At 62.2% G+C, this 27,831-nt stretch overlaps 1 protein-coding gene across 7 annotated transcripts; it reads right to left on the reverse strand.

The window, feature by feature from the left end:
- Positions 1 to 154: 154 nt before the first annotated feature.
- On the reverse strand, positions 155 to 27,078 carry MARK2 (microtubule affinity regulating kinase 2). 7 transcript variants are annotated; one of them, XM_090054971.1, is made up of 19 exons: positions 26,964 to 27,078; positions 9,518 to 9,697; positions 8,968 to 9,021; positions 8,785 to 8,833; positions 8,362 to 8,427; positions 7,852 to 7,922; positions 7,553 to 7,609; positions 7,147 to 7,383; positions 6,676 to 6,795; positions 6,083 to 6,182; positions 5,872 to 5,984; positions 5,543 to 5,672; positions 5,042 to 5,205; positions 4,753 to 4,850; positions 4,463 to 4,549; positions 3,651 to 3,899; positions 3,099 to 3,125; positions 2,420 to 2,464; positions 155 to 2,177 (listed from the first exon to the last, which is right to left on the reverse strand). In XM_090054971.1, exons 2-19 carry the CDS (start codon positions 9,650 to 9,652, stop codon positions 1,802 to 1,804), a joined length of 2,178 nt encoding a protein of 725 aa, XP_089911097.1. In that variant the 5' UTR covers positions 9,653 to 9,697; positions 26,964 to 27,078; the 3' UTR covers positions 155 to 1,801. The 7 variants fall into 7 exon arrangements, with proteins under 7 accessions (XP_089911097.1, XP_089911094.1, XP_089911091.1 ...); XM_090054968.1 differs by lacking the exon at positions 26,964 to 27,078 and adding an exon at positions 26,439 to 26,835 and having other exon boundaries at positions 9,518 to 9,693; XM_090054965.1 differs by lacking the exon at positions 26,964 to 27,078 and adding an exon at positions 26,439 to 26,835.
- Positions 27,079 to 27,831: the final 753 nt, after the last annotated feature.

A 27,831-nucleotide genomic window follows, 5' to 3' on the forward strand; every position in this document is an offset into this window, starting at 1 on the left:
ATACAAGGCCCTTCACCCTGTACCAGGGTGCAGCTGGCTCTGGGCCATCTGCCAGGAGTAGAACAGAACAGATGCAGCTGGCTCTGGGGTGGAGCAGGGCTGGGTAGAACAGCGGGTGGGGGGTACCTGGCACAGAGGAGGCGGCGACTCCGGCTCTTTCTGGAAAGTTTTAATCTAGAACTTGGAAAAAAAAAAACTACATCGAATGAGCGCCTCGGGCGCACCCTGCCTGCCCAGCGCCCCCGCCCTGGGTAGGGGGTGGCACCGGCCTTGGGGGCATTAAAAAAAAGGCATTTTCTGATCAGAAACCCCCCCCGAAACAACAGGAAAAAAAAAAAGAAACCACTCACAGACCTGGGGGCAGGGGTTGGACTATGTACAGGGGTGGGGGGGACCCTGTGTGTCTGGGGGGGCACCTGGCTCTGGTGGGGCAGGGCCCTGGTTGGGGGGAGGCACTGGGGTGACAGCATCTGCCCTGCGCTCCTCTCTGGCCACAGGGGAGAGAAGAGGGCAGGAGAAGCCAAGGGCTGGGCTCCCAGCCCCCCCCCCCCACAAGAGCTGGGGAGAACCCAGACATCCGGGCTCCCAGGTACCCCCAGCCCCGTGCTGGAGTAGTGCAGGGAGAGCCTAGGTGGCGGGGCTCCCAGCCCCTCCCCTCTTACCCCCCCCAGCTGGGGAGAGCCAGGTGTTGCTCCCGGGCCCTGCCCCCTTCCCAGAGATCTGGTGGGGGAGGGGGCCAGGATGGAAGCATCCATCTGCACCAGGGTGGGGGGAGGGTCCACTGGAGGAGCACAGAGTCCATTGCCCAGGGTGGAGGGGGGGCCTGGATGGGAGAGCCCATTGCAGGAGGGGTGGGAGGGTCCATTGCCAGAGTGGGGGGGGTCCAAGCCTTGGTGCAAGTTAAACACATTCTGTGGTGTGGGGGTGGGGTGCCCCAGCCCTTGGTCGGCCCCGCCCCAACCCCCACCCCCCAGCCTTGGGGGCTACAGCAGATCAAACCAGGGCCCCAGCTTGGGGCCCCGACAGCAGCAAACTACCCCCAGCACCAGCCCTGTGGGGAGGGGGTGGGGGGGCTGTGCCTGAGGGGGGTCCGCACCCACCTGCTACAGCTGGGGAGTGACGGGGACCCCTGCCCCCCCATTAATGCCCCGGCCTGGCACCCCCCTCCCAGCTCAGGCCTGGCCTCTTGGGCAGGGCAAGAAGGCCGCAGTGAGGGTGGCTGCAAGGCATTGTGGGAATGGGGTGCCAGGTGCAAGGCATTGTGGGAAGGGGGTGCTGCCCCCCCTTTTTGGTAAGAGCAGCTTCTGCCTGGCTGAGGGGGGGGAGGGGAGGGGAGGACAGTACCATGGCATCACTGGGGAGGAGGAGGAGGGGGGAGGGGCCTGCCCCCACTCCAAGCCCCTCCCCTGTCCCTAAATGATTGGTCAGTCTGGGGGGTGGTTCCAGGAGCCCCCCCATCTCCCTGGGGGTCCAACCTCTTATCCCCACACCTGGGGGATCCCCCTTCCCCCAGCACTGGTGGGGCAGCTGCTTGTCCAGGCTGGGGGGCTGCGCCAGGCCCAGGACAGTCCAGGCGGGCCGCGCCAGGCCCCTCTCCCCTGCTTGGCCCATGCAGTCCAGGGCCGATGGGGGTCCATGCCGGGAGGTCTGGGTCAGACCCAGAGCAGATGGGTCCATGCCCACTGGGCCAGAGGTCCACATGGGGGAGCGGCACTGAGGCGGGGCTCCCCGCCAGCCCCTGCCCCCTGCCAGGTTGTGCAGTCGGGGGGGGCTCCGCGGCCCCGGCCCCCCCCGCCCCCCATTAAAGCTTGAGCTCATTGGCCACCTTGGAGGCGATGTTCTTGAAGGCCATGGAGGTGCCAGCAATGCGCTTGAAGCGGACGCCGTTGAGCGAGAGGCGTGGCAGCTTGCACACCTCCATCTCCCACTGGGCGAAGGCGGGCTGCCCGGGCGCACCGTGGGCGCACAGCAGGACGTAGCGCTCAGGGGCCTCGCAGGCGCAGCCGTTGGCGTCCAGCACCTTGCGGATCTCACGCAGCATCTCGCCCGGCTCCAGCGCACTCGTCGTCTTCATGCTCCACGTGAAGCGCAGCGAGCGCGGCTTGGGCTCTTCCCCGGGCCCGGGGCCCACCCCCGGCACGGCCCCCCGCTCCTTGTCCCTGCCCAGCACTGGCGGCCTGGTTGGGAGGAAAGGGGTTAGGGGGGCACCTGCAGCACCCAGCTCTCCCCCGCTGCCCAGCCCTGGCCTGGGACACTGGGTGTGCAGGTGGGGGGTTACTGCTGGGTGGAAAGCCAGGTGTTGGGCAGAGGGCATCCAGGCACTACGGGGATCCAGGTGTCTGGTGGTGGTGGAAACCCAGGTGTCTCGGGGGGGGGGGGGGGGGCAGGGGACCCAGGTGTCTGGGGTCTCTATCCTCACCTGAGCGTCTCCACTCGGTCTTTGCTCTCGGGCTCATGCAGGTTCCTCAAAAGACAGAGTGGGGGGGGCAGCATTAGGATGGCTGCGGGGGGCACAGCCCTGGTGGAGCAGAGAGCTGGACCCAGGTGCCTGGACCCCAGCTCTGAGCACTCGACCGTGCAAGGCCCTGCCTGAACAGGGCAGAATCCAGGCGTCCAGGCTCCCGTCCCCCACTCTCACCCCCACTCCCTGCCCAGAAAACCCAGGTGTGCGGGTGCCCCCGCTGAGCCCTGCAACCTCCCTGCCCCCCCCACGCCCTGGCAGGGGCCCGGTGCTGCCATTGCCCAAGTGGGGGGGGGGAAGGGGGGGGAGACAGCGGGGGGAGGAACACAGGGGAACAGACAGCGCTACAGGACACAGACAAAGCCCCCGCCCCATGCAGGGACCATGCAGCACCTGGTGCCTCCTCCTGCCCCAGCCCCACCCTCCACATCCCTGGGGCAACAGCGGCTGGGGGGGCCAACAGAAGGGGTAGCTTGGCTGGTGCCCCTCACTCTGGACCCGCATCCCCTGGGCAATGCCAGGGTTTGGGAGGAAGGGCTGCAGGGTGGGAGTGAGAGGCATCATGGGGGGGCTACGGGTCGGGAGTGAGGGGCACTGGCCGGACTGGGGGAGACGGGGGGGGCCCAGTCTCTCCTACCTTCTGGCAAACCTGAAAGACAGATTTCTACAAAGACACAAACAGAAGAGAAGGGGCTGGGTTGGAGCAGCTGCACCAGGACTGACCGTCCTCCCCCAGGGGGAACCTAGGCGTCCGGGCTCCCAGCACCCCCTAACTCTAACCTCGCAGACCCTTTGGGGAGCTGGAGAGGACCCAGACCTCTGTCCCTAATCTAACCCCGCAGCCCTGGGGGGAACCCAGCTCCCTGCTCTAACTCTCCCCTCCCTGGTTCCTGCTTGAGTGGGGGTCATGCCTAGGGGCAGGGAGGGGGAGGAGGAGGAGGGGGGGAACAGAGGAGGGTGGGGGGGCTGCTGCCAGGGCGGGGAACCCCTAGAACCCCCCTTCTGACCCCAATGGTCCCCCCTAGAGGAGCCCACAATGCAAGTCTGGGGGGAAACCCAGGTGTCCGGGCTCCCCGCCCACTCTGCAGCCTCCCCCCCACTGGTGCCCCTCACTCCCAACCCGCGGTCCCATGCCCTCCCGTGCCCCTCACTCCCGACCTGCAGCCCCCCCACTGCTCCCCCCACTCACCTGCGCACAAACTTGGAGGTGAACTTGCTGAAGAGGCTGGGGTGAGGCCCGCGCTGGGGGGGACCGGGGCCCTGGCTGGCGCCAGCGGGCGAGGGGGGGCCACCAGGGGGGTCACGGGGGGGCCGCAGCTGCCCAGCGTGGAAGGTGGAGCGGCTGGCCACGCCGCGGGGGAAGCTGGGCCGCTCGGCCAGGCCCCCGCTCAGGTTGTGGGCTGAGGGTGAGGCGGCTGGCGCCCGCTGCGGAACCACACTGGGGGTAACGGGGGGGTGTCAGACCTGGAGTGCCTCGGCCCGGGCAGCAGAGCCCCCGCCCCCACCAGCTGGGGCCACCCCTATCCCTCCCGGCCCTGCCCCCTGGTCTCAGGCCTGAGATACACACCCCCTTGCCCCCCACCTCCACTCCCCACAAGGCTGGGGCCAGGACTGGGGCCCCTTGTGCCCACCCCCCTCCTGCCAGCTGGGACCTGGGACTGGTGCCACACACAGCCCCCCTACCCTTCCAGCTGGGGCCAGGATTGGACCCCCCCCAACCCTGCAGTGGGGGTGGGGCAGAGGGCAAGGGGCATGCTGGAGCTGGGTGGGAGTGGGACAGGGGGCATGCTGGGAGCTGGGTGGGGTGGGGTGGCTGGCGGGGAGGCAGGGAGCCCTGCTCTCTCCCAGCCGGGAGGGGGGGCACTGGGTGTTACTGGGGGCACTGGAGCCTGCCACCTCCTTGCCTGGTGTTCTGGGGGATGAGGATGGGGGTTAATGGGAACACTGGGGGTTATTGGGCTCTGCCTAGGGGGGCAGCGAGAGCCCAGGGCTGGCACTTGCCTGGGTCGGGCCTGGCCGGGGGGCGCGGGGGCTGGGGGCGCCAGGGTGTCCTGCTGCAGCCGGGGGCGCCGGGGGACTGGGGTGAGGCTGGCAGAGAAGAGTGGGCGGGTCAGGGGGGCTGGATCTGGTCCCCCCCATGGACACAGCCCCACGCACAGCCGGGTCGGGGGGATGCACAGTGTAAGGCCACATGTGGGCAGGTGGGGGGGGACCCAGGTGTCTGAGGTGGGAAGGGGAGAATCCAGGCATCCAGGGCAGGGAAGAACCCAGTCATCCAGGGGGTGGGGTACCTGTCCTTGCCGTTCTGGATGCCGGGTGGGCCCAGGCTGGCCCGGTCCAGCAAGGGTGAGTTGCGGCTGCGGTTGGTGCTGGTGGACAGGACGCTATTCTGTGGGGGACATGGTGGAGAAACTGAGGCACAGAGGGTGGGGAGGGAACCGAGGCATCCGGGCTCCCAGATCCCCTCCCACTTCAACCCCGCCAACATCCCTCCCTTTCGTTGGGGGGGGAACCCAGGCATCTGGCTCCCCTGTCCCTGCAGTAGGGACCCCCGCCCAGCTCCCCCGAACAGGGCCATACCGTGGAGGGGGCAGGCGTGGCACGGGGGCGCTCAGGGCCGGGCAGGGGGCTGGGGGGCACGCGGGCGGTGCTGCCAGCGCGGCGCTCGTCCCCGTCACGCCGCAGCTCTGCATTGGCCCCTGTCTTCTTGGAGTATGATGTTGACGTGGGGATGGACAAGCCGGCTGGGAGTGGGGGGGCAAAGGGGCAGTGAGTGGGGGGGCACCCCAATGGCCCCAAGCTGGAGGGAACCCGGCTCCCCCATTCTCCCAGAGCAGGGAAAGAACCCAGGTGTCCAGCTCTCACCCCAGCCCTACTCCCCTCCCAGGCCTGGAAGGCACCCAGTGCCCAGGCTCCCAGTCCCCACTGCTCTCACCCGTAGGCTTCAGGCCTGGGAGAACCCAGACTCCAAGCTCTCACCCCCAGCCCCTGCCCCCCCTCCCCTGACCTGCAGGGAACCCAGGTGTCTGGGCTCCAAGCTGTCCCCCCTGCGCCCCCCAAGAACCCAGGTCTCCGGCTCACCCTGGTCGCTGACGCGGCGCTTGGGGTTGGCAGAGACACTGCGCTGCACCTTGTGGGCAGGGGAGGGGGCGCTGCTGTTGGCCACATCGGGGGGTGCCCGTGGCTTCAGCGCCAGTGCGTCTGTGTCCAGCTGCAAGAGGGGGGTTGGGAGTAAGGGGCACCAGGGGGCAGGGGGCTGCGTTGGGAGTGAGGGGCACCAGGGGCTATGGTTGAGAGTGAAGGGCACTGGGGGGGTAGGGGCCACAGTCAGGAAAGAGGGGTACTGGGGCCATGGGGCCGTGGTCAGGAGGGGGGCAGGGAGCTGTGGTCAAGAGTGCGGGGGCACCCACCTCGGAGGTCTTGTAGCCCAGAAGCAGGTAGGTGGCCATCACCTCATTGTACTTCTGCCCGACCAGAGAGTCCTGGATCTCCTCCCGCGTGTAGCCCATGGAAACCATCAGCTCTGTGGGACATGGCGGTGAGGAGAGAACCAGGGGCCTGGGCTCCCAGCCCCCTGCCCCAAGCAGGGAAAGAATCCAGGCCTCCAGGGTGGGGGAGTACCTGTCCGCCGGGGGTCCTTGTAGTCGGGCACGGGCTCCACGTAGGGCTTGAGCTCGTCGTCCTCGTGTCCCACGTTCATCCAGCGGTCCTTCATGATTTGCTGCGGGGAGATGTCAAGGATCAGGAGCTGGCCGAGCACCTGACCCCAGGCTGGCCTGGGGGCCCCCAGCGAGGGACAAGGGTGCTGGCAGCTCCAGATCCTTGGCATGGAGCACAGGAGTCCAGCCCTGAACTGACCCTGATCCCCACAGCCCCACCTCACCTGGGCCATCTGGCTGGGGTGTGGCCAAGATGTGGGGGCGGGACTTAGCTCCACAGTGATCTTGCTGGGGCTGTGTGGGTGGGGCTGGGGGCGGGGCCAGGTTGTGTGAGCAGTGCTCACCTGGAGGGACCAGGCTTCCTGGGGGTGGGGCCAGGCCAGGGGGTGGGGTCACCTAAAGGAGCTGCACTTGTGGGGCTGTGGGGGCAGGGCTAGGCTTTTGGGGTGGAGCCAGGCCAGGGCTCCCTTCAAGGGTGCTGTAGGCCAGATCCCTGGGAGGGCGTGGGGGGCCGCAAGGGAGGGCCAGGCAGCAGGGGGTGGGGCCAAGGCTCACCTCCAGAGTGCCGCGCTTGCTGGGGTTGAGGATGAGGAACTTCTTGAGCAGGTTCTCGCAGTCAGTCGACATGTAGAAGGGGATGCGGTACTTGCCTCGTAGCACCCGCTCCCGCAGCTCCTGAGGGTCAGGGTGGTTAGCAGCGGAGGATCCAGGCACCGCAGTTCTAATCCCCGCCTCAGCCCAGAGAACCCAGGCGTCCAGGATCCCAGTGTCCACTGCTCTAACCCGCCAGCCCCTCCCTCTCCCCGGAAGCTGTGGGGAAGCGCAGTGTCCGGGCTCCCAGCTCTAACCGCCCTGCGCTTCCAGAGAACCCAACGTCCTTGCTTCGAGTTACAACCCCTGCCCCTCGCAGAGAAACCAGGCATCTGGGCTCCCCACTCTGATCCCCTCTCCCGTCCCCATGACCCCAGGCATTTGGGGTCCCAGCTCTAAGCTCCTTCCCCCCGGGGAACCCCAGCACCCGAGCACCTTGAGGTTCTGGCCATCGAAGGGCAGGGAGCCTGAGACGAGGGTGTAGAGGATGACGCCGAGGCTCCAGACATCAACCTCGGGGCCGTCGTACTTCTTGCCCTGGAAGAGCTCGGGTGCAGCGTAGGGGGGGCTGCCGCAGAACGTGTCCAGCTTGGAGCCCAGCGTGAACTCGTTGCTGAACCCAAAGTCGGCGATCTTGATGTTCATGTCAGCATCCAGCAGCAGGTTCTCGGCCTGCGGGGGGGGGGCACCCGTCAGGGGGGTGGGGGCTGCAGGGGAGGGGTGAGGGGCACTAGGGGCTGGGTGGTAGGGGCTGCAGGTCAGGAGTGAGGGGCACCAGGAGAAGGGGGGGCAGGGGGTTGGGTCAGAAGTGAGGGGTGCTGTGGGGGGAGGAGGGTCTCACCTTGAGGTCCCGGTGCACGATGAACTTCTGGTGGCAGTACTGCACGGCTGACACGATCTGCGGGGCCATGGCGCTGTCAGGGGCTGCCCATGACCGCACATCAACGCCCCCCCAGCTGCACCCCCAGGCCTTGAGGCACCCCCCCACTGGGTGCCCACAGGACTTGACACCCCCCAGGTCCTTGGCTCAGGCTATGGGAACAGAGCCCAGCTCCAGCCCCCCGGCACAGCCAGCACCCTCACTCCCGACCTGCAGCCCCCTGTGCCCCCAGACCCTCGTTCCTGACCCGCAGCCCCTACCTGGCGGAATTTGGCCCTCGCCTCCTTCTCCTTCATGCGTCCGTGCGCCACCAGGTAGTCGAACACCTCACCTGTGGGGTGGAGGAAGGGTCATAACCCCATAGGTCCCACCCCCACAGCAGGCCCCATACTCTACTGCAGGCCCCACCCCCTCCACTGCCTCTGTCCCTGCCATTGGCCCCGCCCCACCGCTCCTCACTGCCCTCCTGAGCTGCACCCTTGCAGGATTCAGCCCCACAATAGCTGTGCCCTCAGCCCCGTCTCCACGAGCCCAGGCCCCAGACCCAACCTCCTCTGGCTCCCCACTTCCCGCATCCGCTGGCTCCACCCATTCTCCTGCTGGCCCCCCCCCCAGCCCTGCCCCTGCTGGCTCTAGCCCCTCTCCCCCCTGCCCCTGTTCCCCCCCCCAGCCCCAAGCCTGCTCCCCCTCCTGCTGGCCCCATCCCGCTCTCCCCTCCTGGTCCCAGCCCACTCCCCCCTACCCCCAACTCTGGTTCTGCTCCTGCTCACCCCCGCTGGCGTACTCCATGACAAGGTAGAGCGTCTTCTCCGTCTCGATCACCTCGAAGAGCTTCACTGCAAGCACCGCGGGTCAGTGCTGGCCCCACCCCTAGGCCCGCCTCCCCCATGCATAGAGGTGGGGCTGGGGACTTGACCCCTGACCCCTGCAGCTGGCACGGTGGCTGGGGTGTAGCGAACCCAGGTGTCCAAATTCACAGTGTCCCCTGCCCCAGCCGGCCAGCCCCCATGCCATGCCCAGAGCTGGAGAGAACCCAGGTATCTGGTCTCCCAGCCCCACCCTGCTCTCACCCCCAGCCCCACTCCCCTTCCAGGCCTTGGGGGAACACAGGTGTCTGGGCTCCTTCCAGGAACCACTACACCCCGCTCCCCTCCCACCACGGGAGGGAGCCCCGGGGTCCGGGCGGCACTCACCGATGTTGGGGTGGTTCAGCACCTTCATGATCCGCACTTCCCGGAAGAGCTAGGAGGAAGGGGAGAGGTCAGATGGGGGGGACAAGGCCCCCCCCCCCCACTTCCACACCCCCACAACCCCCGGGAGAGTCTAAGCTCCCCCCACTGCAGTCCTGGCCCATTCTGGGGCAGATCGCAGCTCACCTTCTGCAGGCTGGAGGAGTTCAGCTGCGTCTTGTCAATGATCTTCACGGCCACCTGGGAGGGTGGGGGGGGTCACCAGAGGGGGGGGGATTACTGGGGCAGAAGTGTGTGACCCCTCCCCCCAGATCAGCCAGTGGGGGACTGGGCCCTGGATACCTGGGCTCTGTGTGCCTGACTCTGGGTGGGGGTGGGGGCTGCTGGTCCCACCCCCTACCCCTTAGCCACACCCCCTCTGGCACCACACCCACACTATCTGTGCCCCACCCCTGTGGCCCCGCCCCCTGCTCAGGCCCCACTCCTTCCCCCCCATGGAGGCAGTACCCCTGCCTCTTGGATCCCAGCCCTGTGGTGCCCTGCCCCTTCCCATGGCCTCGCCCCCCCAGCTCAGGCTTCACCCCTTATCCTATGGCCCTACCCAACCTAAGCACACCCCAGGGGCCTGGACCCTTGGCCCCACCCCTACGTCTTTTAAGCCCTCCCTCTATTGAGGCACCCCTGCCCCTCGGCCCCCTCCCCATAGTGTTCTGGCCCCACAAGGTCCCACCCCTACCTCCTTGCCAGTGAGGACGTGTCGGGCCAGCTTGACCTTGGCGAAGTTGCCCTTGCCGATGGTCTTGAGCAGGCGATAGTTGCCCACGTGGGGCTGGTCATCGGGGGCGGGGGGCACGGGCCGGCCCCGCAGCATGGCCGCCTTGCCGCTGCCCTTGGTCTCCGTGGGGCCCAGCACTGCCTGGGGGGAAGGGGACAGTCAGGGGGGTGGCAGGGACCCGAAAACACCCCAGGCCACAGCCCCCTCTCCCAGCTGCCATGAGGGCCTGGACAGACCCGTGCTTGATTTGTAGGGGTCAGTGACCCTCCCCCCCCCCCGGGGTGCAGGGTGTCCGGAGAGGGGACAGGACCCAGGTGTTTGGGCTCGTAGCCCTGCTCCTGTGCCAGTGAACACAGGAATCCCGGCTCCCAGGACCCCCAGCCCAACCTGCCAGCCCCCACCCCTCCTCAGACCTGGAAAGAACCAGGCATCCAAGCTTGCCCCCAGACCCCCTGCTCATAGCCCCCAGACCCACTCCCTTCTTGGAGAGTCCAGGCTCCCAGTGCCCCTTGCTCTCAGCCCTGACTTCCCTCCCAGAGCTGGGGACAACCCAGGCGTCCGAACTCCCAGGCCATACCCCCCAGACCCATTCTCTTCTGGGCTTGTACTCCTGGGAGGTCCAGGCTCACACCCCCCAGACCCACTCCCTTCCCAGGGAACCCAGGCATCTGGGCTCCCAGCTTCCATCCTGCAGACCCCACTCCTCTCCTGCAGCGAGGACAGAACCCAGGTGTCTGGGATGACAAACCCTGTCCCCTTTCAGCAACAGGCAGGTCCACCAATGAGAAGCCCAGTCAATTATCTGGCAACACCCCTCCACCCCCTAGTTACAGCCCAGGAGGGGGGTGACATGGAGCCCAGTGCCATGGGCTACCAGGCAGCCCGAGCCCCCACAACACACAGCCCCACCTCTGCTCTGCCCCAAGAGGCTAGCAGCTGGGTGGGGAAACTGAGGCATGGACAAGCAGTGCTAACGTTGGTGGGGGGTGCAATCACTGAGCTGGAGGAAGAAGCTGGGTGTCCGGGCTCCCAGCACTTGCCCCCCAGCCCCCACGCCCCTCCCAGAGCTGGGAGGGACCCAGGCATCCGGTCTCCCAGCCCCCACCCCCCCAGGTGCCTGAATCACCTGGTCGCACCGCACCTGGTTTCAGGAAACCAGTAGAGGAAACTCAGGTGCCACGCCCAAGCTGGGAGCCCCGCCCCCCCCGCAGCAAGAGGGAACCCAGGCATCCGGGCTCACGGCCCCCCCCGCTCCAACCCCCCGGCCATTGCTTCCGTTCTGCAGCCCCCAGCGCCCGGACCCCCCTGCTCTCACCCCGCAGCCCCACTCCTCTCCCAACCGGGCCCCCCCAACCCTGCTCGCCCCCCCAGCCCCACCCTCCCCTGATGAGGAGGAAGTGGCCCAGCACTTCCTCATTCACCTGTGCCAAGCCTACCCTGGTGCATTGTGGGTAACAGCCACCCAGCACTGGGTAAGGCCAGGTGAGGTGCCCACCCCCGCCCTTCCCATGAGCCTCTCTGCCTGGCAGCCCCCCCACAGGATGCCACACATGGAGGAGGCCTTAGGGGTCCCTCTGCCCATATGCCTTGTGTCCTTCCCAGAGAAGCCAGGCATCCGGGTTCCCAGCCGCCCCCCGCTCTCATCCCCCAGCCCCACTCCTCTCCCAGTGCTAGGGAGAACCCAGGTGTCCGAGCGCCCAGGCTCCCACCCCCCAACCCCACCCCCTTGCCAAGGACCCAGGCTCATAAACTCCCCCCCCAGCCCCACTCCCTTGCCCTGAACCCAGGCCTGCGAACTCCCACCCCTCCACCTCTCCCACCCCCAGCCCCACTCCCTTGCCATGAACCCAGGCGTGCGAACTCCCACCCCTCCACCCCACTCCCTTGCCATGAACCCAGGCGTGTGAACTCCCACCCCCCACCCCACTCCCTTGCCATGAACCCAGGCGTGCGAACTCCCACCCCCCACCCCACTCCCTTGCCATGAACCCAGGCGTGCGAACTCCCACCCCCCACCCCACTCCCTTGCCATGAACCCAGGTGTGCGAACTCCCACTCCCCAGCCCCACTCCCTTGCCATGAACCCAGGCGTGTGAACTCCCACTCCCCAGCCCCACTCCCTTGCCATGAACCCAGGCGTGCAAACTCCCACCCCCAGCCCCACTCCCTTGCCATGAACCCAGGCACACAAACTCCCACCCCCCTGCCCCACTCCCTTGCCATGAATCCAGGCATCTGGGCTCTCAATCCCCCCCTACCTCTCATACCCCCCAGCCCCACTCCCTTGCCAAGAACCCAGGTGCGCGAACTCCCAACCCCTCCCCATACCCCCCAGGCCCACCCCTTTCCCAGAGAACCCAGGTGTCTGGGCTGGGGGGTAGCACCCAGCTCCCTCCTTCAGAGCCGGTAGGAGGTAGTTCAGGGCCTGAGGGACTCCCTGGGGACAAACCTACCTCCCCCATTCACCGGGATCTACCCTCGTGGTCAATGACTCACCCCAGCCACCCGCGGGGGCCGCGGGGAAGGCCCCCTGGAGCTCATCACAGCAGGGGACAGGTCCTGGGGTTGGGGAGGGGGCAGGAGCCGGGAGGGGGGCCAGAGCCGGCAGTGCCGGGGCAGGCGGGTTTGGGCGCCGGAGCCGGAAGCGTCGAGCCCGGGAGCAAAGTGCAGGCGGCCCCCCCCCCGGCCCCGCCCCCAACACCTGAGCGAGCCGGTGCCTGCCCAGGGAACCCAGGTGTCTGGGTTCCCAGCCTCCCCGGCTCTCCCTGCTCTAACCCACTGGTCCCGACTCCCCTCCCAGGGCACCCAGGTGTCTGGGCTCCCAGCATCCCCTTGCTCTAAATCTCCAGTCCCCTCCTAGAGGACCCAGGTATCCCGGGTCTCAGGCCTGCTGTCACCCCCCAGCCATCAATCCTTTCACAGAGGACCCAGGTATCCGGGTTGCGACCCCTCCTGCTCTCACCTAGCAAACCCTGACCTGGGGAGAGAACCCATGTGTCCGGGCTCCCGGTCCCCCCTGTTCTGACATCCCCAGCCCCAATCCCCTCCCAGGGAACCCAGGCATCCAGCATCTCCCTGTCCTGACCCCAGCCTCAGGTCCCCTCCTGGAGCTGGAGAGAACCCAGGTGTCCAGGTTGTCCCCTATTATAACCCAGGCTGAGGCCAGAGAACAGGGATGTCTGGGAGTCCAGACACCCGCGTTCTCTGGGAGGGGAGTGGGGTTGGGGGCTGAGAGTAGGGGATCTGGGAGGCCAGACCCCTGGTTTCTCTCTGGCTTTGGGAGGGGTGTGGGGGCTGGGGACATGGGCTCCTTGCCCAGTGCTGGGATGCAGCTGACTATGGGGGTGCTGGAGCCAACTACAACAGCGATAGTGCCAGTTCTGCCCCGTTCGTGTTTGCTGGTGAGTCAGTGTCACAGAGGTGCGGCTGGCTCTGGGGTGTGCTGTGTTGTGGGCTGAGTGTAACATGTGCCGGGCCCCTCGCTGGGATGAGGCGGAGCTGGGGGCATCAGGAAGGGGTGACTGCTTCCATGACACAGATGTCCAGGATATACTCACACGTACACGCACGGAACCAAGTTTCTGGGATACACATGCACACATACAACCCAGGCATCCAACAGACAATGTACACACACAGAGAACCCACACACACATGTAGAACCCAGGCATCCGGGACACACACACGTGCGCAAGCACATGCACGCACACACACACACAGCTCAGGCATCTGACATCCCGCCATCCAATGCACACACATGCATGTGCACACACACATGCACGTGCATACAACCTAGGCATCTGGGACACACACACACATACACACACACAGAACCCAGGCATCCCACACAAACATATGCACACACACAACCCAGGCATCTCACCAACACACACACACACACATGCATATGAATACACACACAGAGAACCCAGGCACCCCCCCCCCAACACGTGTACATGCATATACACACACAGAACCCAGGCATCCGGGACATACACACATATGCACATGCGCTTGCTCACATGCTCACACACACATACCTGCCCCCCAAGCATCTGACACTTCCTCCAACCCAGGCATCCTACACCCATGCATGCGCGTACACAAAACCCAGGCATCCGGGACACGCACACATATGTGCGCACACACAACCCGGGCATCCCACACACACACACACACACACACAAACACGCATGTGCATACACTCTCTCTCAGGCTCCAGCTGAGGGGGCGGCTGCGAAGCAGTGCGGGGCTGGCGCTCGGCAGTTTTGCTCCTGGCAGCTGGTGCCACCCCCGCCCCTGCTATATTTACCAGCGTGTGCGGCCGTGCCCCCGCGCCCCCCATACATGCGCCTATGCTGATCCAACCCCCTGTGCTCCCTTGCCATAAATCCGTGTCTGTACGTGTACCCCACTCTTTGTGGCAGAGGCGGGGGTGGCACAGGCTATTTATACCCCAGATCACGTCCCCTCCCGGGCTCTGTAGCAGGAGACGGGGTCAATGCTAGAGCCCCACATGCAGCGCCAGGTGCAGGGGAACCTGGAGCCACTACCACATGGCTGCCCCTCCATGTGAGGACAGCCCATGATCTGTCCCACCATGGGCTTGGCACTGGCAGGGCAACTGGTATGCTACTGACATGCTAACAACATGCTGACACTGTGGGCATGCTAACCGGCACACTAACGACACAATGACCATCCCACTAACAGACGTGCTATGGGCATGCTAACAATACACTAACCAACAAACTAAATGACATGCTAACATCACGCTATGGGCACACTAGCAACACACTGACCAACATGCAAACTGGCACACTATGGGTAAGCTAACAACATGCTAATCAGTGCACTGCGGGCACACTAACCAGTATGCTCACCAACACAGACACGCTACCGTGCTAGCCAACAAGGGCTGGGTACAATAACCAACGTGCTAAGGGCACGCCAACTAGCAAGCTGACACACCAAGGGCACAACACCAACACGCTATCCTCCTCCCTGGCAGAAGCTAGTGCCTGAAGTGCCCTGTGACGCAGCCCCGCCCCACTGTAAATGACTCCTGCTTCCCCGCCGGGTAGAACCCAGACATCCTTGTGCCTTGTGCTTGGCCTGAGGGCTGCTGGGAGCCTGGCGTGAGAGCCCCAGATCCACCCCTCCAATATTAGCAACATTATGGTTGGGCCCATGAATACATAGGCTAACCCTCCCCCTCTGGTGTTACCATAATGCTACTAATACAGCACATGAAGAAAAACAACTGATCGTGGGGAGGAGCAGGGTGTGAATTCAAGCCCAGCTGGGCCATAGCCCATGGCACATATCTGGGGGCAGGGGGAGAGGACGAGCCCCCACGAGGCTCCCTAGGCCCCTACACCCCCCAACGAGTATTTTTGGCTTGGCAAATCAGCTGTTGATGGTGGTTGCCATGGGAACCGGGAGCAGATTTCTGGCCCTGCTGGATATGTCTAGTGAAGCCCTCCCTCCCTGTGCATGCTGAACCCAGGTGTCCGGGATGCACACACAGAACCCAGGTGTCCGGGATGGGGAACCCAGGTACCTGGGACCTGAACAAATGTAACCCAGGTGTCCGGGATATGGAAGCCAGGTATCTGGGACCCACACATGGAAGCCAGGTGTCCAGGAAATGGTACCCAGCATTTGGAAGCAGCAGCCACCGAGCAAGCTAAGGGGGCGGTAGTGCTGCCTGGTCTGGGGTATCTCAACAAGGTTTATATAATGGGAACAGCATTTAATTATAGGCATTAAATGTAAATTATGACCCGTTTATAAAGTTCACCATGTTTTAAGCGGGGAAGCTATTCTGTTCCCTGGAATAGAAGCATGGAGATGCAGTGCAAGCCACAAAGCCAAAAGGGTGGAGCCCTGTGCTTGTCCTCTCCCAGCCACAGCTAGGGGCTGAGATGCTGTGGCTTGGGCCCGAGGCAGGAAGCTGCCAGTGGTGTCCTGATAAGGCTTGTGATGTACACGCACTTTAACGAGAAGTCATAACAAAAAAGACATACGGTAGAGAACTAACTGCCGTGCTACTTGGAAAGGGTCTGATGCCTAAGCTTGTGGGACACCGAGTCAGTCCTCCTGAGGGCAGAGAGCTTCCAGAACAGGTGGCCCCATGAAGTTCCTGCCTTAGACTGCCACACTTCCTGGACATCAGGTTTCCAGGAGCCAGGACACCTGGATCCCATGCCCGCCTTATAGACCCTGGGCTCTACCTGTTGGGGAGAGGGTGGGGGGTTAGAAGAGGGGCCTTAGGAACTGCATGCCTGGGTCCATCTGTCCAGGAGGGGCTGAAGGGTTAGAGCAAGGGAGCTGGGACCTGGACATCCGAGTCTCACCCACCAGGGAGGGGTTACAGCAGAGGCCCTGGGAGCTCAGACACCTGGGTCCGCTCCAGCTCTGGGATGGGGGGGGGGCTGGAGGACTGGGACAGGGTACGTGTCGGGGGTCTGGGAAGCCTGGACACCTGGGTTCACGCCCAATCCTGCTCTCACACCTAAGAGAGAACCTAGGCGTCCGGGCTCTTAGCCTGTCTGTTCTGACCTGCTCATGCTCCCCCCTTCCCTTTCTAATGCCAGGACTAGAACCCAGGTGTCCAGGCTGGCACCGCTATGTCATCTCTTCCCTAACCCCTGATAAGGCACTTGGCCCGGGGAGCCTGGCTGGGGATGTGGCGGGGCCTGTAGATGGGTGTGTCACCGGGCTGACTCTATGTTGCACTGGTGACCAAACTTCTGTTTGGCTTTCCAAAATAAAGGGCTGGCTTTATTTGGTGATGTTCAGTATGTGGGGAAGTATGGTATCTACAGCAAAGACATTACAACCTGGCTATTGAGATTACTGTACTTCATGGCACACCACACGCTGTTAAATAAAGGAAGTATTTCTTTAAATATCCTCCCAAAATGCCAGCATTCCTTAAGATTACACCTCTCTGGATTACCATATTTCCCAACATACCATGTATCCTCAAATAAAGGAATTATCTTTTTCCCCTGGGAATTTCTTCACCAAAATGCGAGCTTTCAATGGGGCTGGACCTGCTGGGATTTCCATATTTCCTAGCATACCACATGCCCTCAAATAAGGGAATTATTCCTTCTTCTAGACAGCCACAGGAACACGTTGTCAATGGTTGGGGGAAAAAGCCACATGAAAGTTGAACTCCCAGGGCCTTATATTTTCTGGCGAAGGGCTGGGTTTTACTGCTGGCAAATGGCCGGGCTTTGATGAAATGCCTGAGTTGGGAACAGGGCTGGATTTGGGGGAAAAAAACAACATATTTAACAGGTTTTTTTTTTTTGGTTTTTTTTTTTAACTATTTAAGAATTATTTCGGAGGTGAAAAAGGAAGCTTTGGTGCCAAGAAACTGCTGTGACAACGGCACGGCTCAGCATATGGCGCCAGCTACCAGAGAAGATCAGCGAGATCTTCATTGCTTTGTGAGCTGAAATACAGGGGGAGAGCGAGGGGGAAATTACATGGGGTAGGAAGTGTGGGAGACAAGGGGCCACCAGCTATCAAAAAATCAGGAGAGGAAGGGATCAGCGGAAGGAGTATTTTCTTTGTCTGGGAAACCCCAAATTGCTCCTGTGTGATGAAGAAATTGCCCGACGGTCCCTAGCTAAGACCAGATCTCAGTAGTCTCACGTAGTTTAGACCACGAGCACTGAATCCCAGTGTGCCGGGTGGGCGAGGATGGCGCTGGGCTCCCGGGATCCTAATCTGGCACGAAGGGGCGGGGGGGGGCGTGGAGAACAGTGCTAGGCTCGTAGGACCCAAACCTGGCACATGAGGCGGTGCTGGGTCCCTCCCCAGGACACAATCTTGCCATGCAGGAGGCGAGAGGGGGCAGCATCAGTCTCCCAAGACCCAGTCCTGTTGTAAGAAAGGTGGGAGTGTAGGCAGTACCAGGCCCCTAGGACCCAAATCTAGGCAAGGGGTGGAGGCTGGAGGGGATGGTGCCAGGCCTCTGAGACCCAATCCAAGCACATTGGGGTTGGAAAGGAGCAGTAGCAGGTTTCTGGGACCCAATCCAAGCACAAAGGGTGGTGGTACCAACCCCATAGGGCCTAATTCCAGCGCAAAGGGGTCAGGGACTAGATCTAGCCACATGGACCTCCCATCACTTCCCTGCTGCCAAACTTCCCAACCTGGCACCATCTCCATAAGTGGAGAGTGCTGCCTCCCCCCTTAGGGATGGCCCTTGGAGATTCCCCAGGGAATCCCGAGGGGAAAGAGATAATTCCTTTCCCACAGGGCGTGCTGTATGTGAGGAAATACAGCATTTCCCAGCCTTTTCCCTGAAGGCAAGGTCTGTTTCTGCTCATGCTTCCCTACATTTCTTGCTAGCTGTGGCCAGCAGTGAGTGAAGACCATCAGGGAGACAAAACTGAGAACAGGAAGAGCATGGGGGACAGATGAAGCCTGGAGAAAAGAAGACTGAGGAGGGGGATTTGATCATGATCAGAAGGGTGAGAACAGAAAGGACAGAGATGGACTTTTCTTTTCCAGGTGCTGCTACCTTGGATTCTCCAGCCTTGATCGACCCTGACCATGACTTTGTCAGGGGTGCCTGTCCAAAGGTCAGACAATGGACAGCTTTGACCTTGGCTCCTACTGGCTGGCTCTGGTTCCTGATTTCACTGTTATCCCTCTGCCCCAGCAAGCCTTACCAGCTCCCATCAACCACCTACACCCTCCCCGAAGGGCTTCATACCAAATTTCCAGAAGGCGCCAGCTCTGAGCTACAAGCCAAGAAGTTTCTACCCACTCTGAAAATCAATGTAGAAGAGAAAACCATCAGGATGGCTGTCTCCCCAGCCCACAAGAGAGAAGGAAGCCCTGCTGATTACAGCCCGGAGCTGAGACATATCCTCTTGCAACACCCCTCTCCTTCCCCACCATGCACGCAGAAGCCAGACACATCTCTCAGCTGCAGGAGGCAACAACAGAGCCCCAGGAACTCCTGCAAAGTGGCCAGTGCCGACTCTGATGGTCTCTCACAATCACCACCATCAATAAAACGCTTTAGAAAGCAGTGATGGGTGGTTTTGGATCTAACCAGGCCTCCCCCCGGCCAAGGGAAAACACCAGCTCATTACTGTCATACCTTTCTTGATGACAGAAAAATAGCATAAGCAGCAGCAAGAAGGGAGAAAAATACCATATTTTCAAACATATGATGTGTGCTTTTCCCTCTCCCCCCAAAAAACCAGCCACTGGGAATTTCAGGGGGTGTTATATATTCAGGAAATATGTTCAGAGCTGTCTTGGCTGCTTACCCAGAAAATAAAATCATTGTGCAAGCCAGAGACAGCACGATCAGGGAAGCAGGTCTGGAAAGGTACTCCAGAGACCGGAGTCAAAAGGAAGTTGGGCTGGAAGGGACCCCCCTGGAGGTCAAGATCATAGAGACTCACCGAGTCACAGGGAAATGGGGCTGGAAGGGAATTCCAGAGATCATAGAAAAATATGGCTGGAAGGGACCCCAGTGATCATGGAGAATCACAGAGAAGTAGAGATGGAACAGACCTCCAGAGACCATAATGAATCATAGTCCTAGAGGAGCAAAGCTTGAAAGGACCTCTGCAGGTCATAGAGAATCACAGAATGACAGAGAAGTTGGGCAGGAAGGGACCTCCGGAGGTCTAGTCCAACCCCCAGAAGAGACAAGGGTGCCAGGCACAGTCAACTTGGTGGGTTGGACCTGGAAGCCCGGGTTCCCCATACCTCTGGGGGCAGCGGGGCCTAACAGGTTAGGGCTGGGCACCCGGATGCCTGGCTCCCTGGCTCCCCCCAGTTCTGGGGGTGATGGGGTTTGGTGGGTCGGGGCCAGAGACCTGGACGCCTGGGTTCCACCCCCACTCGACAAAGCCAGGGGAGCAGGCTAGGGACCGAGAGGACCCCAGACAACTGATCAAACCCTAACGAGGGCTAATGAGGCCTGTTCTGTGCTTCGCTGGCCTGTGTCCAATCACTGGGCCAGGCCCAATGCACTGCATTTGGCCCAGACACCTGGGTCTGCCCTGCCCCACTCCCCACTCCCAGATCTGGGGGCAGTGGGGTCTGGTAGCTCAGAGCCAGGACACGTGTTTTCTTGCCATGTTGGGACGGGGCCCAGGCAGGTGCTGGAATCTAGATACCCATGTCACATGCGGTGCGGAGGAGTCATGCGGTGCTCACGGGCTGAGGGTTATCTCAAGTGCTACGGGGGGAGGGGGGTGCCAGGGTGAGGTGATGACAGCAGGGACCCGGCGTTCTGGGAAGGGGGCACCAGCCCCTCGAGGACTTTGAAGGGCAGCCTGGGATGGGCTCCTGCAGGCCCAACAGGAAACGAACCCAGGAGTCCTGAGGGCACGGCTTCTCTTACCTCTATGCTGCCTCCTCCATGATAAGACAGAAGATGGGCCAACAAGCAGGGACCGGGGGTGAAAACAGAGCTCAGATGCCTGGCTTCTCCCACCCCCTGGATCTGGAGGCATTGGGGTCTAGTAGGCCAATACCTGGGTTCCCCAGCTCCCACACCTTTGTGGGGTGAGAGCTGGGACCCTGGATGCCTGAGTTCCCCCCACCCCCTGGATCTGGAGGCAGTGGGGTCTAGGAGGCCTGGAGGTCTGGACACTTGGGTTCCCTCCTCCCCATATGGCTCAGAGCTGGAAGCTTGGAGCCTGGGGGTAGCGGGATCCTGGGTTTCTTGTCCCCCACCACACCCGTGGTTGGTGAGAGCTGGGAGCCTGGACACCTTCTTCCCCGCTCACCCCCCTGGGATTTTGGGCAGTGGGATTTAGTAGCCCTGGGCACCTGGGCTACCCACTCCCCACACACCACTCCTGGGTTCCTCCTGGTTCTGAGGCCAGCAGAGTCTGATAAGTTAGGAGCCAGGAGCCTGGACACCTGGGTTTCCTGCCTCTTCCATGAACCAGTGGCCTTATCCATTCCATCCTTGCCCTCACAGTGCCAGGGCATTGGCAGTACCTGGGAGTCCCCTGCCAGGCAGGGGAGCGGGAAACACCATGTCCAAATCCCACCCCAAGCAGGTCTCTGGCTTGGGATTCAGCCTCTAAACCCTGACCAAGTCAGTTGGAGAGGGGTACCCAGCTGGGGAAGGGGCTGCAGGCAAGGGGGACACAGAGCCTCTGCAGTGCCTGGCCCAGCTGGGCCCTAGGGCCACAATGGCCCCTTGTGAGAGGCGCTGGAGCTGCCACGGATGGAGCGGGGCGGGGATAATGGGCCAGTGTATTCCCGGAAGCTGGGACACCTGGGTTCCATCCCAGCAGGGCCAGGGGGAGCTGTCCTCGGGAGCTGTCCTCACTCCCCCAACAAGGCAACCATCGCATGAACCCCAACAGAGGTGCTCCCACTCCTCCTCCCTGCCCCAGGGTCAGCTCTAAGCAGGGTCTGACCGTACAGCCTGAACACCTGGGTTCACTGCTGGCTCTGGGAGCAGTGGGGTTTGCTATGTTAGAGCTGGACACCTGGCTTCTCCCCTAGCTCTGGGGCAGTGGGGCCTAATGTGTGAAAACTGGGAAATGGTCTCTCACCCTTGCCCCCATGCACTGTGCCAGTGCTCAGCACAGAGGTCTCCTGAGGCTGGTTTTATAGGGCAAAGAAATGGGTTTAAATCCCGGCTTTTTAGCCCAACTGGTGACAAAAATCTGCTCCCCAAAACCCCACCAAGCTCCTGGAGAGATGGCCCCATATGGGATCAAGAATGAGCCGGGAACTGCTTTCTAGTCACCAAGAGAGGTGGGGGACAGTATTTCTAAGGGGATGCTCCTTGCAATTCCCACCTGTTTAATGACCTGAGCTAATTAGGATGCCACTGACATGCAGCACCCATGAGCCAGTTCCCCAAAACTCATGTGAACTTTGGAGGTTCCTCCTTTCCATGAGAGACGAGGAGGACTGGGGAGGCCAGGTCCAGCCTGGTGCACGTCCCAATTAAAGCAGCCCCTTTGCAGGAGATCCATGGGACAAGGAGACTCTGGGGCTGGACGTCACCCTAGCAACTCTCGAGCCCCCTGTCCTCTCCAGACGGTACCAGGCAGGGTGAGGCCACAGGGAACAAAGAGGCTGTTGAGACTCCTTGTGCGGCCCTGAGCAAACAAATCCCTGCCAGCTCTGAGGGCTTGGGGGGGGGGGGGGGGAGGAGGACTTTGGAGCCAATCAGCTGGCTGCCAGTGCTGGTGGGGGGGCCCTGATTGGGAACATGGCACGTGCAACTGAAGGTGCTGAATCTGGCTCTGTCACATGATGTCATCATGGCTGGTTACATGTGGAACATTTTCGTGGCTGGTTCACTATTTCATGGAACCATCAATGGTCTGAATGTGGGGCTGGCTTGAATACAGGGACCAATTAACCTGCTAATCACACAGTCCTGAGCAAACAAACCTCAGGGGGTGGAGAGCAGGTGAAGGCTTTTGAGTCCCCAGATGGAGCATGCCAAGGGGGTGAAGATACCAGGCAAGGACTGGGAAGCCTTGGGTGGGAGGGCCCAGCTCTGCCACTGCCCTGTGCTGCCCCCTCTCCCCACACAGTTGCCCCAAGAGAGGTACATTCCACCCCAGAGTGACTAGGGAGGGCTGGAGCCACATCTCTGCCTGGTCTAGAGGCTTTACTTTGGGGGGTGCGTGCCTACACAGACAGCTTGGGGGCTCTGGCCCAAGTGGCTAGTCCCCCATAATCCCAGAGTTCCTGGGGGGCACCCATGGCCTTCAGTGGTTCCCAAGAGATGGAGCCAGGATGCTGCTCTCCCCATGACAACAGCCCCCTAGCACCTGTCCGTACAGCTCAGACCCCACCAGGCAGGTGTTAATGACCCCCTCTCTTTTTCAATAGTCTTGAAATTCTGCTAGTCAAGCCAACTTTTTGTGGGCAATGTGGCTGTCTGGCAGCTGCTCCTGGTTTCTCTTCTTCTATTTCACAATCCCAGATGCCTGGGGTGTGCGCCTCTGTGTGTACCCATGTCCCAGACAGTGAGTGGGTGTCTGCGCATCCTGGACATTTAGGGTCTCCAAGTGGAAGTGTGTGCACATCTGTCCATCCCAGATGCCTAGGTTCTCTGACTGTGGGGCATATGCACACATCTGGGATGCCTGGGTTTTGCGTGTGTGTGTCAGATGCTTGGGCTCTCCAAGAGGGGATGTGTGTTTACATGCATTTCCTGGACACCTGGGCTCTCCAAGTGTGGGGGGGTGCATATCCTGGATGCCTGGGTTCTTTGAATCAGCGTGTCCATGCGTCTCAGATGCCTGAGTTCTCCGAGTGACTGCATGTGGCCCCCAGACACCTGGGTCCTCCAAGTGTGTGCATCTATGTGTGTGTACCCTGGACGCCTGGCCCAGACTCTGGAAGTCTCTTCTGCTCTTTATTCCATCTCCCCAACAACAACATGGAACGCCTCGTATTCCAGGGCACGTTTTAGGCGAGAACAGAGGTGCTGTACATGGAGCGGCTCCCCCTAGCCATGGGGGTGGGGCTTGGGGTTCCCACCAGGCCTAGGCCCACTGTCACTGGCTAAGGCATTTCCAGGTTCCACTCCTGGCCAGGAGGTACACACACACATCAACTCACCCCAGAGCTGTGTGACAAGAACAGTTACATGCATGTGGGGGTGACCGAAGTTGGGCCTTGAAGTGAGGAGGCCCAAGCTATGGACACCTGGGTTCTTTTCATGGCTTGGCCACTGCTGGGCGCTGGAATCTGTTTGGGTGGGAGGTATTTGCACGGGGGTCCAGTGGACCCTACATTCAGGTTCAGAGCTTGTAAACCCTGCAGAGATGGCTCAGAGCAAGCATCCACTGACATCACCACCCCCACCACACCCCAGTCCAGTTTGATACCGGTCTGCCCACCCTCCCTTTAGGACCCCCCACCTTTTCCCAGTGCTGTAAGCCCCTAGGAAATTCACTGAGATAATATCTGGGAGCTCGAGAGGGGTGCAGGGGCTGGCCTAATCCTCCTGTCTCTGCTCTGCAGCTTAGGGAAACTGAGGCATGGATGGAAATCAACCTGCTTACACTCAGAGACGAGTAAAGTCCCTTGGGGGAGGGATGGGACAGGAAGCCACCTGGGCCTAATTCCGTGCTCACATCACCCAGCCCTGTCTTATAGAGGGTAGGGGCAGAGGCTCTGGGGTATGATGGGAGTAGGGGCTTTGTCTGGGGGGTGCCTGGGGTGCTGAGCTGTGCCCTCCCTGGTGGAGCTGGGGCTGGGCTATTGTTTGCTGTCGGGGCTGGGACAGGAAGTTCCTGGGGCACCTGGGAGCCCCGACCAGCCCTTTGGGGGCTGAAACCGGCCCAACCGGTCTGACAGCCCGCGGCAGCCTACTTCTGTGCAGGAGGGAAGGGGGAGCAGTGCCCAGCGGGCAAGGCTGTGGGGACAGCGCACAGGGAACCCAGGGACGCAGAGAACCCAGGCATTGGGGGGGGGAGGGGGGAATGACACAAGCACACAGGGACTCGCATGCATACAGAACCCAAGCATCCAGGATATCCGTACACACATAGAACACAGGTGTTCAGCACACCATAACACCCATGTGCATAAACGCACACACACACAGACCCAGGCATCCAGGACACACAGATACACACACAAAGAACCCGCACATCCGGGACACCTGCGCACCCACACACAGGGCCCAGGTGTCCGGGACACCCTCCACCCCCACAGGCACAGAACCTAGGCATCCGGGACACCCACACATGTGCACGCACACATGCATGCACACATCCATTCTCACCCACACACAGAGAACCCAGATGCCCAAACCCACATACACACATACTTGGGACCTGAAGGGAGTCCCCAAAAGCCTGGGGCTCCTCCCAGTGCCAACCACAAATGGAGCTTGAAGGGGGTTAAAGTGCGTGTGTGGGAGACACCCCAGCCCAGAGACTCCTGACAGGGCTCCAAGGCAAGGAGCAGAAAGCAGAGCAATAGATAGGGCAGGCAGCAGAAAGCAGAGCAATGGATGGGGAAGGGGGCAGAAAGCAGAGCAGCAGGGGGCAGAAAGCAGAGCAATGGATGTGGCAGAAGGCAGAAAGCAAAGCACTAGATGGGGTGGGAGGCAAAAAGCTGAGCGGCTAGAGGCGCAGGATCCGGGCCCCACGCCTGGGCGCCGCAGTTGCATCACTTCCTGTTTTCAACCGCGGGGTGGAGGGGGCACCTGGTAGGCGGTAGCGCCCGGTGCTTTGCTTCCCCTCCAAACTCAGTTGAGGAGGGAGGCATTCAGGCCTGGCTCATGCCAGGGCTCTGAGCCCCCCCCCCCACCCCCCAACCTTGACATCTGTTAATTATGTGCCACATTTTACTTGCAAATTACCTCCTCCCTTTCCAGGGCGTCTGCCTGGTATGGGGATAAGGGAAGCTGAGGGCTCCTTCACCCACCACCCATGATGCGGGGGTTGGGGAGGTTGAGGCACCCAGATACCACCCCTCCCAGAGTAAGAGGAGGGTGCTGGGGCTCCGAGGGCTCTGGGGGCAGGGTCATGACCCCCCATGACTGCAGCAAGTGCCTTGGCGGTACTGGAGCCTGTGCCTGCCAGGGGCCCAAGGGTACGCCCATCACAGCCTCCTTGTGCGCCCCCTCCCTTCCCCCCATATCTGGGCACCTGTGGGGCAGTCTCCCAGATGGGCGCTTGCAGGGAGGAACGCTGAGACCACAGGAACCCAGGACACCCTAGCCCCCACAGGCTGTACCTGCCACAATGGGCAGTCTGCCCCATAGCCAGCCCCACACTCCCCCTTCCCAGTCCATAACCCGAGTCCTTAGGGACCTTGCATGGACTGGAGTTTCCCCCCTCCTCGAACCAGATCATTCCCACAGCATAAGCAGAGGCAATGCCTCCCCATGCCCACAGCATGTGTAACTGCCCAGCTCCAGTGCCAGGACACGGCAATGCCCCCAAGGGAACCTGTCACCAGCAGCCCCTGGCCCTAGTCCCCTGCTTGTCCCAGTATGTCTCAGTCTCCCCACTATAAGCCCTTCCATCCCAGTATGTCCCAACCTCCAGAGTCCAGTGTACCTGGGATCCCCCGTCATGCCAGTTGCCCCAGCACAGTGACACCAGGAACCCTCCCCCGACTACAAGGCCTCTGCTGCCTCAGGACACCCCAGCCTACCCAGTACAGTATTACAAGAAGTTCTTCCACACCTCAGTATATCCCGGTGTGTCTCAGTCTCCCCAGTAGAGCACTCCTGGGAGCTCCTGCCCCAGTGTATCTCCATGTCCACAGCACAGGTCTATAGCAACTCCCTAGTATATCCCAGTCCTTCCCAGCCTCCCCAGTACAGCACTATTAGAAGTCCCTTCCCCCAGTCTCTTCCAGTATACCCACCACAGGTGCATGCGTAACCATAGTGCAGAGCTACTGGGAGCCCCCACCCCAGTCTCCCAGAGCAGTCCACAGGTGCCCTGGGAGCCCTAGTACATGGCTCTAGGGAGCCCCCCTGCCCAGTATATCCCAGTGTAATGGTACAGGAACCCCTTGTGGCACCCCAGTACATCCCAGCTTCTGCAGCAGTCCTCCCCACCCCCCACAAGCCAATACTACAGAAACTAGAAGCCCCCAGCCCAGTACATCCCAGTTCAATGCTGGGCCCCCCCAGCCCAGTACACCCCAGTGCCTGCCAGTCCAGCACTACAAGGACACCCCTGCACCCCAGTATATCCCAGTATGTCCTGTCCCAGCCCAGCGCTCTGCCCCCCCCCCCAAGTATATCCTAGTACGTTCCAGTCCCCCCAGCCCAGGATAGCCCAACATGTCCTGGTCCCCGCAGCATGTTCCAGTCCAGCACTACGGCTCTTGCCCAGCCGGTCCCAGTCCGCCCCCCCCGCGCCGCCCCCGGTACCTGCTCGGCGTCGCGCTCGCTGACCGTGGGCAGGGGGCTGCGGCCGCTGCTCGACATGGCGGCGGCCCGGGGCCGGCTCAGGCCGGGGGTGGCGGCGGGGGCGGGCGGGGCCCCCCTGGGCGGCCGCCGGGCATGGGGGGAAGAGGGGGCCCGGCCGCGCCGCTCACGCGAGCCCGGGGACGAGGCGCGGGGACCAGGCCGCACCGGAGCCGGGGGTGGGGGGAGGGCTCCGGCCGGGCCCCGGTAACTTCCGGTTCCGGCGCCGGTAACTTCCGGTTCCGCTCGCGCCCCTCAGGCTGGCGAGGCGGCCATGGCGGCGGCGGCGCCGGCACTAGCGGCAGCGGCGGCGGCTCCCAACATGGCGGCCGCCGCCGGCCCCTCGGCCATTTCCGCCGGCGTCCGGAAACTCCCGACAGCCCTCGGCTGCTTCCGCCGCACTCCGGAAACAACCGAGCGGGGTCCCGCCCCCCCTCCGGGGCTGTCCGGAAACATCCGAACGCCCGATCGGCGCCTTCCGGAAATCACCGAGTTCCTCCGGCCTCCCAATCGGCGGGTTCCGGAAACAGCCGAACATCTCCTGCCCCGCGGTCGGCTCCTTCCGGAAAGAGCCGAGCTCCCTCTCCCTTCCTTATCGGGGTTTCCGGAAATGATCGAACAGCCCTCGCTCTCAATCGGAGATTTCCGGAAAGAGGCGAGCTGAGCTCCACCCTCCCTTCCCCACCGGGGCTTTTCGGAAAGTGCCGAACCGAGATCGGCGACTTCCGGAAGTGGAGGAACGGGCTGCGCTCACGATTGGCTCTTTCCGGCAACCGAAGAAGTCCCTCCGGCCCGTCTCTCCTTCCGGAAATGGCCGAGCCCTCCCTCCCGGCTTCGGCTATTTCCGGAACTGCCCGAACCCACTCGGGCCCGATTGGCGGTTTCCGGAAATGGCCGAGCCGCTCTCGGCAACTTCCGCCGAAGCCCCCTGGCCTCTGGGGAGCGCGGTTACCGGGGCTGGTGGCTGGACTCACGCATGTGCATGCACGCACGTGGTCACGGAACCCGATGTGCAACTGCAGACACGCACACCTGGGTGTGCAACTGCCTGCATGTGTGTGTGTGCGACTGTGCACACCTGGGCCTGTGCACAGACCTACCTACACACACTGAGTATCTGTGTGCACACATGAACACCTGGATGGGCAGCTGTTCACCTGTGCACACCTGAGCCAGCAGCTGTGCACAGACATACACAGAGGCATGTGACACTGGATAGACACAGCCATGTGCAAATGCGGGTGTGCCCTCCTGCTTGCACCCAAGTATGCGAGAGTGCCAGCTATACCCGGCGCACACGGACACACCTGGGCATGCTGCTGTGCACACCCCCCCCTCCGGTGTTTGGGGCACACAC

The sequence above is a fragment of the Crocodylus siamensis genome, chromosome 6 (genome assembly GCF_052110815.1).
Source record: "Crocodylus siamensis isolate JL-2025a chromosome 6, ASM5211081v1, whole genome shotgun sequence".
Lineage (NCBI taxonomy): Eukaryota > Metazoa > Chordata > Crocodylia > Crocodylidae > Crocodylus > Crocodylus siamensis.